At 45.8% G+C, this 17,481-nt stretch overlaps 1 protein-coding gene across 1 annotated transcript in view; it reads right to left on the bottom strand.

The window, feature by feature from the left end:
• alpha-Man-Ia (alpha-Mannosidase class I a) overlaps positions 1-17,481 on the bottom strand; it is a 923,832-nt gene that overhangs the window by 904,096 nt on the left and 2,255 nt on the right. The window contains exon 2 of the mRNA XM_025304268.1: positions 11,990-12,205. Within this exon, the coding sequence (XP_025160053.1) occupies positions 11,990-12,205 (216 nt within the window). The remainder of the gene's footprint in view (positions 1-11,989; positions 12,206-17,481) is intronic.

Below are 17,481 nucleotides of genomic sequence, written 5' to 3'. Positions count from 1 at the left end.
TCGAGCACGAGGCGCGGTGTGAAAAGCACCGTGACATCGCGCTCTCTGTGGCGAAAGGTTAATCGCGACGCGACGCACGCAACGTGCGACTCGACGTCGCGCCGCCGCCGAGTCGAACGTGCACGTATGCATCAACCGGCCTGGAACATCGCGGAACCGTTAGCCGCGCGGTGCCGTGAACTTTTCCCGCGTCTGCAAAACACACCGCCGGTGCAATCTAATTTCACACGCGGAGAGAGCCGTGGTAGTATCCTACAGAGACATGCACAGCTGAGCATTCCTCGGCCAAGGAGCGAAAGTCGCCGGCGCGGCGCACACAGTGAGGCCAGATGACATTTTTTGATTCAACATTCTCTAGAGACCTGAATCTCCAACCGATCATCGACACCAATGAATGAGGTTGATCCTGAATAAATTCCAAAGAGATCTGTCCAGCCGAAATTTTGAAAAATATCATCGGTTCAGGGTTCATGGATTTAGGGTTTGTCGTTTAAAGTACAGCGTCTTGGGATTCGACCTCAATGGGTTCGAGCCTATGGATACTAAACGCGAGACCCCAGAACTCATAATCATCTTTTAGAAAACTCAGAATTTCAAAGCTCATCATTTCAGCCCACATTAAGAAAGAACTAAGCCATATGGACCCAATAAGTAAAAACATGGAGAACGTTGAACAAAACATCCAACCCTAACCTGATGGTCCATGAGCCCAAAGCTTATAAACCTCAGCTCACAAGCCATCATACGGAGATAGAAAGTAAGGTTGGAAAGAAAGTTTGGTTCCATAGTTTCAATCCGCTGACTACGCTATTAGCTAAAAATAAGTGTCGAATAATGAGTATTTCACAAGTTTCTCGCGTTTAACGATAATTTTTCCTCTCTAGGCTAGTAATTCGAGAAAAAGAAATTTCCTTTTAATTTTGGCGAGACGGATCTCTTCGGAATTTATTCAGGATCAATCTCATCTACTGGTGTCGATGATCGGTTGGAAATTCAGGTCTTTAGAGAATTTTCAACCAAAGAATGTCATCTGGCCTCACTGTTGGGTGGCGCGTTAAGAATTCTCTGTACACGCTCCACAGATCGCATACTCGCGTGTCCTTTTTGCGAATCACGAGTGCCCGGAGATCCGCGATGAGAGGGACGATCGCCGCCCGTGCCGATCGATGGCTTCTTGCGCTTCTTCGCGAGTCTCTCGCTCTGCGATCGGGGCGTCATGGCCGAGAACGAGTGTTACGATTCTACGGAATGCTATTCTCGGGTCGCTTCCTCGGAACGACTCGAGCCTCGCGGCGAATTCTGACGCGAATTGTACCGCGCTGGCGTGTCTGGCGTTCTCCCGCGCCGGCGACACGCACGTCACACCTGTCGCGAGAATTGACAAAGGAAACTGTCTCGCCCCGGCTCTTTGAAGCTACTCTGCTACCTACACCTACACGCGCATGGGCTCTCGGGAATACTCTTTGCGAACAATAAAAACGTCGACGTAGGTTTAAACGACCGCCGGCCGGCGAAAGCACGTGAGAGCGTAGCAGCTGCTTCCTGAACCCTCCTCCCCCTCGTTGCTTAACGTCGCGATTCCTTAACCCCTTTCGGCGGAATAGGCGACCCGGCTCGCGAGTGTTTCACGGCTCGCTGATAAATCTTCGGCGCGCATGTTAATTCCCGAGGGCGTCTCGTGTGTTTACGCAGCAGCGTGCGCGCCGGGGATCATTAACAACGAGAGCAACGCGAAGAGGGAGAACGAGTTTGACCAAACGCACGGGGGAAGGTGGGGAGGGGGGAGGGAAGGAAGAAAAAAAAAAAAGAAAAAGCAAGACATCGACCGGTGTGTATCTGCGAGCGATTACTCGCCCATCACGAGGCAGCAGCGCGGCGAGATGAGAGGCCTTAAATAAAATTCAACATTAAACATCTCAAGAGAGAATATTTATCCTCGAATTGAAAAAGAGAGAAGCAAGAGGGGCAAACCGGAATAGCGCGCTCGCCTTGCGCATTCCAGCCTAAACTGACGCGGCGTAATAACTTGTCTCTCTCGGGACACGATTTAACGCCGAGAGAGAGAGAGAGAGAGAGAGATTTTCGGGCGCGCAATCGACGTGCAAAAGCGCAGTTATCCCGTTATCACGACAAATACGACCCCCGCACGGCCGACAGTTCGACATTCGATCATGTAACCGATTGAACCGCCGCCGCCGCCGCCGCCGCCGCCGCCACGTTGATTACTCGAGATCCCAGGCGGACCGGACACAGCGTTCTTTGTGAAACACGCCGCTTGCAGCAAAATAGCGCGGATCTCGCGCGCGGTTGCGAAAACGCCATGGCCCACAATGGGCGGCAAACGAATCGCAGGTGAATAGATCGTCCGTCCATCCCTCGCGCGAACCCGCGCCCAGCCGCGGCGCTCCTCCTCCTCTCGCATAGTCCTCGTTTTCGACACTCCGCCGAGGAGCCGCGCGATAATTATCGCGTTGCGCTTCGTTTACCCTCGCAAACCACCGTCCGTCCAGCGTGACGTACCAACCGGTTCGGAGAGCCTGCCATATTTCCGAGGAACCTTTATTCACGGTGAATGAGTTCTCCTACCTCCGATATATGCAAGCGAAAAATGTCGGACGGACGGATAAACGGGGGCGGAGGGCGGAGGGCGGAAGGCTCACGCGCAGGATGAGGGGAATTCGGAACGTCCGCCTATTATCCTACTTCGATCTACGAGATACGCCGCGAAACCGCGGCGACTACCAAGCAGCGCAGCCCCGGCGATCCTTTCGCTTCGCTGGCGAAATGCTGCTGCGCGCGACATTCGATTTTTCACCTATTTTCGCCGGCCGGAGTTTCACACTCACTCGCAGCCGGAACGCTTGTCCATCGTCCAATCCCTCAATTTTCGCGCAGTCGCGCGATATTCGCGACGGGAGGAATGTCCGCGAAATATTCCGGCGATTCCCGTTAAGCTCGCAAAAGCTCGTGTCACTCCGAGAGGCAAGCGCGATTTCGAGATCTCCGATTAAAGAGAGGAACGCATCCAGCGTCTCGCTCAGCTGTACTCGCGAATGCAGATGTAAGCGCATGGCACCAACAGCGCTTTGTTGCGCGCGACTGTGCAATCGGTGAAGAACAAGTGGTCGCAATCAATAGACAAGCGACAAAGGTAGACAACGACTACGACGACGACGACGACGATCGTGCGCGCGCGTGTGCGAGAGAAAGAGAGAGCGAGCGATTAAATTGAATTATGAGCATGAAGTCGCTCGTCAGCCCGACATTTCGAACGCGAAGCGGGACAATCCAATTTCATCCCGCTCTTCGTTACCGAAAACAAGATTTCTTATACCTCTCGTTAAATATTTTACGAGAACGTACGGCGTACGTAGCTCTCAACCGGATGAAATATTCACGGGGAACGAATTTCATCCGGATTTATATGTAGCAGGCTCAACTCCCGCCCGAAATCCGATAATTCACTGGATTGAAAATAAAAAAATAAAGAAAAAAGTGGACAAGTTGCGCCCATCTGTCATCCGGCTGGATGTACGTGTCGATTTACAATACGCAGAACCTTGAATCTGTATATTTTTAAATTTTCCGAGCTCGACATACCGCTAAAATTTATAAGCTGCCAGGTCTGTAAATTTGCGACGGACCATTTTTATCCGCACTTGTCAACTTTCTAACTTCCAGCGAGACTGATGCGCGAGTTCTATCTTCCCGTAAAAAAAAAAAAGGCGATAACTCATAGGACGACGTTTAAAATGTAATATGCAGTTAAATCAAACTCGGCGAAGCGCCAAGGAGAGCCACGGAAAGGGGCCATGGGAAAGGCACGGAAACGTCGAGAACGTCGAAACTGACAAATCGAGAACGAATGACTTGTCATCGAAACGCGAGCTCCGCTCAATCATTACCGATGGACTTACCGATGAGGCGACGGCTAAATTGGAATCGCCAGGCCTATTTTAACTAGGATAGCCGAACTGACGTATGAAAGTTTCATGGCGGGCCGGCGTAGCCATAGAACCGCGATTCGGGCTGTTTAAAAATTGACGAAAATCTGGCAGCTCATCGCGAGTCAGCAGACTTAATGGTCCGATAAATACATAATGGCCACGGTTAACCATACACAAAGCTCGAAAAAGGAACGCGGGCGTGGAAATTCGGCGGCTGATCAGACGCGGCGGTGGTGGTCGGCCGGGCCGAGAGAGTCTCGTCATCCCGTCATCCGTATTTGCTCCGCGCGATTCGACATCGATGTGTGTTTACACGGCACGCTCGTTACATCGAACGAAAAGCTCAGCATGCGTACGGGATTTCAAATAAAAACGGACGAATCGCGACACGGCAATATCGCCGGGGCGTGTTACAAAATGTTGGACGTTCCGTGGAGAGAGGCGATTTGGCCGAATACAGATTTGATTGCGGAATGCAGGCAGGTATATTCGGCACGTGGTTAGTTTAGCTAACAAATAGTTGCACCCGCTGTAAACGCATATCCATGTAAGCGAAAAAGATCCAGCCGCGGTCACCGCTGTTTTCGACCGTTCCGAGCGGATTTTCGCTACGACGTGTTTTTAAGCGTCGCGTAACCCTGGGCTGCCACTGTTTGGACAATCGAAGATTTGATCGATGGTTCTGCAAGCGTATCGATATGTACGCGATCTAAAATTGATATTAATACTCCCGCTCAACGCGACGGGGTAAGACGCGTTAATAGCGCGCGAGTATCGGGCGGTGAAAAATTGTGCCTCGGCATCGTGCTCGAAATACGTACTATTCCAATACGCCAACATTTATTCGAAAGATATCAGAAAGCGTTCGCTTTACGATCTGCAGAATCGCATGTTATATCACGGTATATTTAACGAAAGTGATATCGAGAGAAAAACGGCAGGATATCGGAACGTAAAGAAACTCGGTCGGACTTGCACGATGGTCGCTACGTTAATTACTGAGGATATTAACGCTGGAAAAAAAAATGAGGAAAAAGAAAATATAAAGCAACGCGGATGTGCTCGGCGCGTCGCGAGCGGCAGTCGGCGGGAGAATTCATTTTGCGACGGAGAAATTAAATTTTCGCCGATTACCGGCGCGTGACCGTGCACAGGCAATACGACGCGAGAATGGACATAATGCGGCCAATGCACCGCCGAAGTAATGAGTTTGCAGAGAGGACCTCCAAACCAAAGGACACGTTCGATGACCCGAGCGGAGCGACGAGACTCGCGCTGAAATCGCTTTCAGAATTCGCCTCGGTGAAAGCAGCCACACGCGCCAACGTTTCTGCAGATCGTGCCAGTGTAACGTGGCGGATCGCAAATCGTTAATGAAAACATTCATGCGTGCAAATCTGTCGAGAAGCTTTCCGTTCCCTATGTTCGAGTCGCCGACATTTATAGTTTTATGCTTGCGTGAAAAGGCATTACGGCGACAACGGTGACGACGACGATAGCCACGCATTATTGTTACTTGGTATTGCGAATCGTGCTTGAATGGACTCAACAATAAATTGATAATTACGGAACGAGGCGCTTGCAATAGAGTCGAGATTTTGCTTTTGCATTATCTCTGTATACTCTGTCGAATTTGAACAATCATTGGAGAATCTCCACACAGGCTATTGTCCTGTTTTAATGCTACAAGTGTTAAGCAATGTTATTTCCTCCATGTTGAATTTTGCCGCCTTAAGAAAGAACTTTATTTTAAAATTATTTAATATCCAATATTATTTCAATATTCCACCTGTATGTAACCCTTGTTGTTAACTTTAAACAACAATGCATTAATTGTATAACTTCATCAGCTGCAATTATGCAAGTATGCACAGTAAGCAAATGTTAAATATTTTAGATGGACAAATAAAAGAACTAACTTTCTTTATCTATAATATTTTTTTTTCTTTTCTCATTAACATCGGAAATTCCTGAAAGCCTGAAATTTCAAGCTCTTAAAAATGTTTAAAATTATCCAATAATACAACTATTCCGCCGACAGAAATTTAATATTACATTCCGTATACAGTATAACAAGACTAAACACAGAAGAAAAAATGTATTGGCATACGCGAACGAAATCAAAGAATATTACTGCATGTAAAACACTGCAGCGCAACAGCGAGATTGATATTACATTTTAAGATCGGCATTTATAATTTATTGACATAAATTATTTAGACTCTTTGATTGAGAACATGATAACAAATTCGTATTTATATAAATTTATATAATCGTTTATTTTGATCAATGTTTGTTGATGTATAAAATAATAGGCACAAATATGGTTTAATCGATGATAATCGAAGATTCATGAAGCAATAATTATTTGCAAAATGATGACAAATTATGAATGCCGGCCAAAATTTCGGCTGGGGTGACTCTTTATTCTCGATAATTTCGTCAGATATCCAGTAAAAACGGAAGCGTGCATAATAAATAATTGGGCTAATCCCGGAATATATGATGTATCGCTGCCCGCGTTCCGGCGTTCTGGCTTCTGCATCCTGTGTCCTCATTTCTCGATCCTGGCTGCTCCGTCATGACACTGACGCTGGTATCGACACTCGTATGGATGCAATTCGAAGACACGCGCGCTAAATAACGCGATGCCGACGAGACATTTTAATCACCCGATAGGAACGATATCGTAGTTCATGGTCCGACACGTATATCGCTCATCGACTCAACACGTAATGGATGCGCGAAGATAGGTTTCTCGAACCACCTTGAGGACGTGAAATGTTTTGGGTTTGTTGATTATTTTGATCGTGCGGTGCTCGGTGCCGAGCGACGACTAACTATTAATGGAGATGTGTTTATCCCATTTGCTGATTGTTTTAATACCCTCGAGTGCTGCATACTTTTCCGTATGAATGAATGTCGTGTTACATATTGTATGAAATATTTCGTCGGCTCTTGAAATATTTAATCGAATTCTTGGTGACATCGCGTTAATTAATACGTGTTTTTAACAATCGTATTAATGCAAATGTCAGTGCCACGGTTTAGTAATCGGAATGCTATGATGAAGCAGCCAGGGATACGAGGAATGTTGGATCGCGAAGTGAATGTTGGATCGAGAAGTGAAAACGCAGGCAGAGTGATATATCACATATATAGGATGAGGCACCTAAAACAGGCCACCTGAATAACTTTGAAAATATGCAAGATAAAAAAATATGTTAAACACAGAAGTTCTAGGACTTTAAATGACGCATCACATAGCAATACTGGTATGACTTTAAACAGAGTCATCAAGATTACGATAAGGTCATCTTGAATTTTTTAAACCCCCATTTTTTATCATACCATTTTTTTCTACCAATTAATTTGAACTACTTTTGTCTCAAAAAACATTCTTTTATTTGCTTAATATTTTTGAGGTATTTAAAAAAACTTGGTAATTTTTCCATTATTTGACTCATGGTATCTCGTTAATTATTTGTCTCGTTAATTGTTTGTTTGAGGAAAAAGTACTAGACTTTTTTACTCTATTTAGTCTCAAGGATATGCTGTTATAATAATACTCTAACTTTTGTTGATACGATGATTTTGAAATTTCCAAAAGTAAAATAAACATGGGTCGAAAAATTAATATCGTCAGAGTTGTGAACAATTATTTATTTTAATTAAAGCAAGTGACTTACTCGCTTCTGGTGCATGGCTATACATGAAACGCAGTTCTGGCATTTCTTGTTTATAATAATACGATGCCATTCTTATTGTATTGTAAAATTTTTTTGGTAATTCTCTACCGTTCACTGCTTACGAAGATATGTGATTAACAATTGCTCGGTGAAGAATGTGTATAAATGAGAAGAAAGTAGATGTTTATTTACATCCCGAGTAAGAGCGAAGAGGCTTTTTTTCAGGGATTTTTTTAAAGCATGGTACTTTCCACCGATAAATAACAGATTACATCAGAAAAATACAGAAGTGAGTAAATCACTTGCTTTAAATAAAAGAAATAATTGTTCTCACAACTCCGACAATATTTATTTTTAACTCATTTTGAGCTACTATATGTGCTTAAAATCCTGACCATTTTTTTTTAAATACCCTGTATACATAAACTCCCAACGCCAATGAAAAAATAATTAATGGAAGGATTATGAAAAAATTAAATTTGTCGTTTCATTTATGCACAAATTGACCCATTAATCTTTACTGGATAATCTAATATTTGTATCTATCGTATATATTCTATCTGTTATTGAGTTATACAATTAATAGTATAATTAATTATTTAGTAAAGTTAAAAATAAATATTATATGCAAGTAAAATATTTAAGTACTCTAAAATATCAAATAATCCTAAAATAAATCCTTTTGTCAAGAGGGCTATTTAATGTGGAGAAAATAACATTAATCATCTATAGCATCTAGATAGGACAATAGCCTGTATAGTATCACCCATGCTCGACGGAATTTGTAAGGTTCATGTGAAAATTTTGACTCGGATACTGATTAGATCAATGACCGAAGCCTCGACAGGATCTGAACTCACGATTGACCCATAACGGAATATCAGAGACATAATTGGACACGTGTCGAATATCTGGGGAAACGATAACGTGCAACCTTCTCCAGAGGGAATGAGCGAGAGAGAAAAAGAGAGAGAGAGAGAGAGAGAGAGGGGGGAGAGAAAGAGGAGAGATAACGCGAGCTACATTCTCACGCGAGTAATTTAACATCCATTCGCGATAATAAAAGAGAGCTAGTAATTGTCGCGCATAGAATTAAACGCGTTATTGACGACTTGAACGTCACATCTGCATTGGCGTCAACGAATGAATTGATCGATTCATCGAGGATGACGGCGCTACATGCCCGGCTTGAACCGTTATTATCACAATCATTAGAGTTCAAACAATAAACGCTCGCGATATTAATTCCGCTACTTGTTTATCGACAAGCTGTACCTACACGCTAGTTCCAAAGTAATACGCAGCCAATGAATGAATGGCCATTAATGGTCGGTCTCGACGACTGCGTGACCGGTGTTCTCATTCAAACTATGCATTCGGCATAATAGAGCGATATCGAATACAGCCGGATTGTCGGGCAAGTTCGTCCGCGCGTCACGTTTACCGCGCTCGCCATCAAATCGAATACAACGCTGGCGAAGAAACAGCGGACGCAACATCGAGCGCGGTAATGAAACGCGACGGGCTAATAAAACGCGCGTCGGAATTATTAATTTTCTTTCCGCGACGCCTGGCCTTTGTGAGCGCAAACGTCGGCCGCGATTCACCTCGTCACGGCGCATCTCCGCTTGCACGCGAGCGCTGAAACCGCGGAAGTGTACGCGACCGTGAATCGCGAAAATTACTGTGAACAGCATCCGTGGCTTGCGACTGACAAGCTATGCGCGCGGCTGTGGAATTATGACTTCGATATGAATAGACGCGAGTGGAAGACAAAGGCGGATCAGCCAACGGCGCGCGCGCGCGCGCATTACCGCGGCAAACAACTTCGCTCGCACGGCGCGTTTCGCGTGTGTAACTGCGCGCGTTTAATGTTATCGACGGAAGCGCCCGCTGTGACATAACGCTGACGGTGGATCCCGATAACTCGCGCATTATTCGCAGCGATGACTCGCGCGCACTCCATCGCTCCGAAATGAACTTCTTTTCAGCGCGGAACGAACGGACAGTGCGTGTCACTCCAGCTGACAAATCTCTTCGCGTGTCGTTTCGGACGTGAGCGGAGCGGGCGCTTTTATGAATTTCGATATTAAAACGCGCCGCGAAAAGCGGCATTTCACGCCTGCGGGCTGCTCTACTCGCGATGACACGCGGCTCTCCCCGGCGGACATCGCGAGCGGAATGACGACAAATTGCGTGATTTGATATTTCCACAGACGCGCGCACCCAGAGCGCGACTATCGCCGCGCGTTGCGCAGGATATCGCGTGACTCGCATCGAATGACGAATAGCGAGCGATTCGCGCACGAAACGCGAATGCGAAAATCTAATGGCCAGGCAGCGCGCGGTTATTATTTTCGAGCGCGCACGCAAATTAGCGCGCGCCGATTATATCGCCGGCCACGGCGATTTTCCACGGGGGTGAGGGGCAGGCACAGCCCGAGGGCCGCGGGGGGGAGGAAATAAAGAGATATATAAAACAAAAAGTACCATTCCGCATGTTCGGAACGCACGAAGAATCGTGTTACTCCGATCGTACGCAGCGAGCGGTGTGTGTAACTAAAATTTCCGCGTAAACGCACGATTTCCCAATTGAAATATCACATGCGTCTAAAATTGCGCTTGCAATCGATACGACGGCAAAACTGCAAACCGAATGAGATATGGTAGGCCGCGCGAATTCCATGCATTTTTATTCAGCGTAAAAACACATATACGCGCGCGCGCGCGCAAAACGGAAGGTGGAAGCGACAAAGGAAATTAAATAAAAATCGACTGCGGGGTGCCGGTATCGTGCGCGCAATATCTATCCGCAAATATAACGAATTATCGGTTTACACCGCCAGACAACAGTGACTCTCAATTAGATGGTTTAGCAATAGCGAAAATTGCGTGCGTATTACGCACATGAGAGAGAGAGAGAGAGAGAGAGAGAGAGGAAGGGAGGGAGAGAGAGAGAGACAGATCATACTGCAGGTATGTTGCGACGATGATAACAGATATCAGATATCAATAACGTGCCATTCGCGAATTCTCTATGCGCGTTGATGCATGGTAACGGAAAGAGAGAGAGAGAGAGAGAGAGAGAGAGAGAGAGAGAGAGAGAGAGAGAGAGAGAGAGAAAGAGAGAGAGAGAGAGAGAGGGAGGAAGACACACACAGAGAGCAAGAGCGAGGAGAAAGAGCCGCGCGAAACGCCTTTTCTGCATTTCGTCAGTCATTTTTATTCGTACTCGTATATATGCTGACGCGAAGCTGATACCTCCGCAAAAACCGATTCGTCGTTCTTCCAGTGTGCGCTATGCAATTTCAGAACTTGCCCCGAAATTGAGTTTTATACATATACATATATATATACAGCCTGCAAGTCAGCGACGCCGGCGTACGATTTTTTTCTCTTTCCTCTACTCCTCTCTCCTTTTTTGTTTTTAACAGAAGACTCGTTATGATCCTATAGTTTTTATAGAAGCAATTTGCATGCAGAGCGTAGAGCGGCGCATTGTACCAGGAGATTGAACTTCTCGGGGTCAATTTAAAAATCCCGGTTCATTATTTTGCGAAACACGACGCGCTATCGGCGCGAGCGAAAGTACCGCCGCGAAAAAAGCGGCTTCTCTCACTTCCCGTTTACGTGGGAATGTCGGCAGTTCCGTGACGATGCGCGGAACACGCGCCGTGGGACCTTTTTCCGCGAGAACGCCGCGAGCCGCGGGTGGAAAAGATCCGATTTAAACAGGCCCGATAGTCGAATATCAGCCCTGCATGAGCTCGCAGTAAACGGAAATTGTTTACTCGAAATGGGCAACAAAATAACAGCCTCGACGCGAGAAGTGATTTCGTGTTTCATTAAAACAGAGAAAACGAAAGAAAGAGAGGGGAAGGGCGCTTGGTTGGCCCGTTCGTTTGTCGGACTGTCGAAAAATTGCTCGCGTTCGTAACAATGCGCCGATAGTTTCGATTACATCACGATTTAATTTCCATGTAAATTTTAATTAAATCCCCGCGGGGTGGAATGCGGCGCACTCGACCGATTTAACCTTCCTCTCTAATGAAATATTTAATCCGTTATACGTAGAATCGCTTGACACATATTGACGAGCGAGCGATCGGGGGGAGGGGGGGGAGTCCATTTTCCTAATTTCTCACACAGAGGTAATCTCTCCCTCCTTCTTTGTGAAACCGCTATCGCCGGGAGAGAATCCTACCAAAGTGTCTGATGTAAACACACGAAAATCCAATGTGTGTCTGTGTGTGCGCAAAACGCGATGCTTCAATATTTGCACGACGAAGATTGCGGGGCGAATCGCTCCGGCTTTGCCGGGGTATTTACTGAATTTTCTCAATTTCGACTCACCTCTCTCACTTTGTCCCTCCGCTGTCGGGCGATCGGGTCCTTGTCCTCCCCGCCGACTGTTAATGGCAGCCTGTCCGCGGGCGCCGGCGGCACTGTCTCCAAAACTTCCTCCTTGTGCACTACCAACGACACGGCACTACTCGTACGCACTCGCGGCTCCTCGATGTTCGGTTTTTCTAATGTCTTTTGTTGCTGATACTCCTCGTCGATTTTCGCCTAAGATTTTTCGCGGTTAACCATGATGCACATTACGACGACTCGTCGATACGGCTCGACGTTGCAGATGGCGCGCGCGGTCGGGCGAAAGCCGGGCGATTTTCAATTAGCGATCATCGACGCGTACGATCGAATCGAAATGCACCGGTCCACATCGTTATACCTTTCCGTGTGTGTGTGTGTGTGTGTGTATGCGAACTTCTATTAGTTCATGCTCAAAATTGCACAAAAAGCGATTACGTTATTTCCACGAGTGAAAAATAGAGGTCGAGATGAGGTCGATTATGAAATACCGTTACCGAAAGAAGGGAAAAATAGGATGATATTCAAGCGGTAAAAAAGTGCGTAGTAGCGCAACGATATATCCACCAATAATCCACCGGTATTTTCATCTCTCGGGATTTACTTTCCGTCCCGGAAATCCTCTATTTGTATTTTATCAGTGATATTTACGAGAGGGTGAAACTAACGCGAGCCCGTGGTCGATTATTTTTCAATCTAAAAGGGCATCGCTTCGATCGTGCGTATCGCCGTTTATAATAACGGCGACAATTATGCAAATGCGTAATCGTCGATTCCCGCTGAAAAACCGAAGATACGGTTTAACGCGAGGCAGGCTGAATCTCCGAGGGACCGGTGCATTTGCGCGAATATCACGTGTACCATCTGTACGCGATCCAGATTCCGCGGAATGCGCTCTCCTCTCCTCGCCCTCCTGTTCACCTCCACGGGCAGAGGTATACGCTCTCTCGAACGCCTTACCGTTATACATCGCCGGCGCGCGCGCGACGAGGGGAAGAAAAGTAAGAAAGAAAACACGCGCGGGAGAAGAAGAAACACACAAGCGGCGACCGCTTTCGTAACGGAACGCGGCGGCAGCGCGTTTTCGCTTGTTCTCGCTGTTCATTCCGTCCCGACGAAATCTTTAGACAACGCTGCAGTGCTTCCGTTAGCACAACGCTAGCACATTATTACGACCGAGATATGAATGGAGAAATAAGCAAATAAAAATCGATACGTTTCACCCGAGCGGAAGCGGAGCAGACGACGCGAGCATTATTTCCGACCGAATTTCCCGCCTGAAACGCGGGAAGAAAGCAAGAACGCCATCAAAAAATAAAGAAAGTGAAATTTAGTTAGCTTCCGCACCGCGCAGCGAGAAGGTCGCGTGCGCAAAGGGTTAAGTACTTCGCACGCATCCGCAGCCTCTGCCTGCCGTCCTCCGGTAAATTATCTTCGTATTTAGACGCACCCGCCGTTTGTCCAACGCGAAAATCGCCACTCGATTACGCTGACGCAGCATACTTTCTCTCGCGCGTCCTCTTCATGACCGTTCGAATAACAACCGCGTCAGCAGCGCGTCTCGATGCCGCGTTCCACGCCAGCTCTGTTTCGAAATCGATCTCGGGAAATGTGCTTGCAATTCATTAAGGTTGGCAGGCCTCGAAGTGTAACTTAGGTACGTTCCGTAATTGATCAGCCGCTCACGCTTGGACGTTCACGCAGCTATGTACTGTTTATGTTTACAAACTTGGTTTCAGCTATTAATTTTGTAATATTGGATAGAGAAATGGATAAATTTTTTATCACTTATCTTGATGTATCATCTTGATTTATTATCTTGATAATTGATCCGCTGATCGATTAGACTTCGTCTACAATCAGTTGGGAGACGTTGTCGTATGTCGTACGCATGCGCACAACCTTGATTTTTATATGTCGGTTGTCGCATAAAAGTGTCGAAAGTCGGATTTCGTTGTTGTTCGGGAGGTGATCAAGTTCCATCTATTACGACTAGGGATGAGCAATTTTCATCGATTAATCGAAAGAACCGATAATTTGTTTGATTTTATTTTTAATTCAATTAATCGATGTCTGATATTTTCTCAACATCGGCAATCGATTTTTATTTTTTTTAAATAGATGACTTTTGTAATATCGTCTTTCAGTCATATGGTAAACGAAAATCATGAACGTTAAATCCGGATCTTAATAGGTACAGCAAGCTTTAAGTCTTAAGAAATTGGCTAACCACAGTCAACTATTCTTGTAAAAGTAGGTTGAGATTAGTTAATTTCTTAAGATTTAAAGTTTACTATATCTGTTGTACAGTCATGGACAATAGAGTTTTCCAGTTATTGATAAGTTTCAGAACGTTGCCGAATGGCCCAATGAGAGCACTTATCTTCCCAAAATTGAATTAAAGGCTTCGTACACTAACGCGATTAGCGACGAACAACAAGCGATATCTAATGAAAGTTTTGTTTTAAAGAAAAAGCGAAAGCTTTTTCTTCTTAAAACAGAACTTTCACCTCTTTCTTACGTTTTTTCTTACGTTTTTTCTGTCCTTAAAATCTTTCGTATTCTTTAAATTTATATTCAAGCGGATAATAAATTATTACAGAAAGCAATCGATTCATAGTACCTATTATCAAACATTAACCTCTAAATCTCAAATTGATCAACTACCGTAGCAATATATACGATTGTAGATTAATGTTGAAGAACACAGGTTACAACATACGACTAACGACATCCGACAAGCGTCACCGACTTGATTGTAGACGAGGTCTTACGGAACGTATCCAAGTTAGTTTAAGGCCTACCAACTTCGTGACTGAAAGCAAAGTTGCCGAAATCGATTTCGGAACAGACCTCTCGTCGAATTCAGCGGCGGGCGGCGCGTCCGAAGACTTAGACTTCGGAGGAAACGCGCGGGGAAGGGACGTTCGTCGCTGCGTTCCGCGCGCGGCGCCGCGCCGCATAGTGTTGTGATATAGAAAACTGATGTTCAAAAAGATCTACAGCATTCAATTTTCAAACGATTGGAATTTTTTCTTTTTTAATGGAAGTGAGGAGATTACCTACAATTCTACCGAGCGATATTTTCGATATCAGGAATCTTAATCAAATCCTTAATAGACAAAGTATGAAATATTGATATTGATCTTCAGAAGATGATTTTTTCTACTTCTGTCAACGCGCAAACCATTATAAACTACTAATCCATGGATTGTAAATCTTTTACTACTCAACTCGAGAACTCCAAACCTGCAGAGCAAGCTGCAAGCTGCAGAAGCAAGAAATAAGGAAATTCGGAGATTCAGACAGTTCAATACGCGGAAAATTTCCCGAGTAGCAACGAATGAAGATTTAATACATAAACTATTGATTTCTTCGGATTTATATCGCAAGTGTAAGAAGACATTGGAAGAAAATCAAGATCATAGTTTGGCAATTATAATGGTTTGCGCGTTGACAGAAGTAGAAAAAATCATCTTCTGAAAATGTATCAATATTTCATACTTTATCTATGAAGGATTGTCTATTAAGGATTTGATTAGGATTCCTGATATCGAAAATATCGCTCCATTGAATTGTAGGTAATCTTCTCACCTACATTTAAAAAACAAAATCGTCCCAATCGAAATTGAAAATTGAATGCTGTAGACCTTTTTGAACATCAATTTCCTGTATCACAACACTGTGCGCCGCTTCGTTCGGCCGCTTTCACGGCTCCGGGCGAGGCGGAGTTAGGATATTGCCGAAAGGCGAAATGGCGCAATTCTTACGGCATTCCAGGATTCACACTGCGGGACGCAACGAATCGCCTGCGCGTATCGTTCGTCTTTATTAGACGTAACCGCGACCGTCGAAAGCGGAGCGGAGCGCTTTCGAAAATCAACCGCAACGACGCGCCGGCTTGATTTATGGCGAAAAAGCGCTACGTACACGCGCGTGTATCATAAAACAGCGACCGGCGTGATGAGGAAGAGGACGGGGGAGGGGGGAGGAGGAGATGAACGAGATATTCTTCGCGATTATTTTCCACGCTCAAGCAGGAGAAGGCAAAGCGGAAATAACGACGTAGCAAGTCACGTGTCTACGAGCGCGATAAATTACATTTGCTGCAACATGCAGTTGTGTAACCGCGAGCTTATCTATATTAATTAACGCCTCGGGCCGCGAGTCTAATTTATATTCCGCCATTTTAGCGAATAAATCCGCCGCAAATCCGCGGCGGAACACACGCATTCAGCCAGTTCATTTAAATTTGCCGTATCGCCGATACAAATTTATCCGCCGATTCTACTTTTCATTTCGCGCGTAATATCGGACGGAAATTTATTCTCCGCGTTCGTACCTCTTGTCTTGTCTTTGTCTCTTCCGCGTGCTCATTCGTATCGTCCTTCTTTCTTCGCGTTAAAAGCTTCGTGGCTTAGCTGAAGCATTAAACGTCGTCGGCGATTCTGTACTTTCGCGAAAATGTACACGCCGGCACGTTCTCGTAGGAATTTTAATGAATCGCCACTCGGACTCTCACGTCGGCGGATACTCGTCGTTATTATTATTCGTTATCATTTCCGCAAAGCGGAAGTAACAACGGAGAACGAGTCACGCATTCCCGCGCAAGATGAATTACGTTCGTCGCATGCGACCGTGCAATCGCGGTGTTACATAAATCATCAACAGCCCGGGCCGAAAGTCTCATTCGCACACGCGAGTGAACGTTCACGTCGGCGAACGTACGCCTAGTTGATCAAACTCGTGCATCGGCGAGCTACTTCGTTCTCGTTTAACGGCGATTCCCGAGCGTAAAAATCTCAACATTCCCCGAGCGAATTCCTCGGCGCGGGCAAGGTCACGGCGCGACCTTGCGCGAGTTAAGCCGGCCGGCTCGGATATCGGATAGGAGAGAGAGAGAGAGAGAGAGAGAGAGAAGGAGAGAGAGAGAGAAATGTGCGCGTATAAAACGCGAATTTTGCCCGACATCGGCAAGCGCACAACGCTTGAAACCATCAAATGTCAAAGACTCCTCGTTAACGCCGCGATAAACCGCGTTGTATCTCTGGTTGCGCGCGACGGCGGCTTTAATCGCGACCGCGATAGATTCCAACGAGCGAAAGCACGTTGCACACGCGATTCGGTAACGACTCACAGTAATCGCGTCCACACGATCGGAGAGAGCATCTCGGGAGAGGATATCTCGAGGGAAAAACCACGTAGAAAGCTGCGTTGACATCGAGCCGCGCGTGTCGGACTTAGGGTTGCCAGGTGCGAAATCACTATTTCCGGGACATTTTTAGGCGACGGTTGAAAATGTTGGAGAATTTTCGCCAAATTTGAGAGATAGAGCGATAAGACAACTAAGAGATGCCGCTGTGTACTCGCAACAAACAAATGCGTGAATTAAGTACCAGCAAAGAGAAGCTGTATTTTCTTTTTCGGTAAAACTTTAGAATAGAGCCTTTTGCGAATTTTGATATTTATTTGCT

This window comes from Harpegnathos saltator, unplaced genomic scaffold (assembly GCF_003227715.2).
Source record: "Harpegnathos saltator strain DR-91 unplaced genomic scaffold, Hsal_v8.6 scaffold60, whole genome shotgun sequence".
In the NCBI taxonomy this organism is placed as follows: domain Eukaryota; kingdom Metazoa; phylum Arthropoda; class Insecta; order Hymenoptera; family Formicidae; genus Harpegnathos; species Harpegnathos saltator.
The sequence above is the reverse complement of the archived record's forward strand: the minus strand, read 5'-3'. Positions and strand labels throughout refer to the sequence as shown.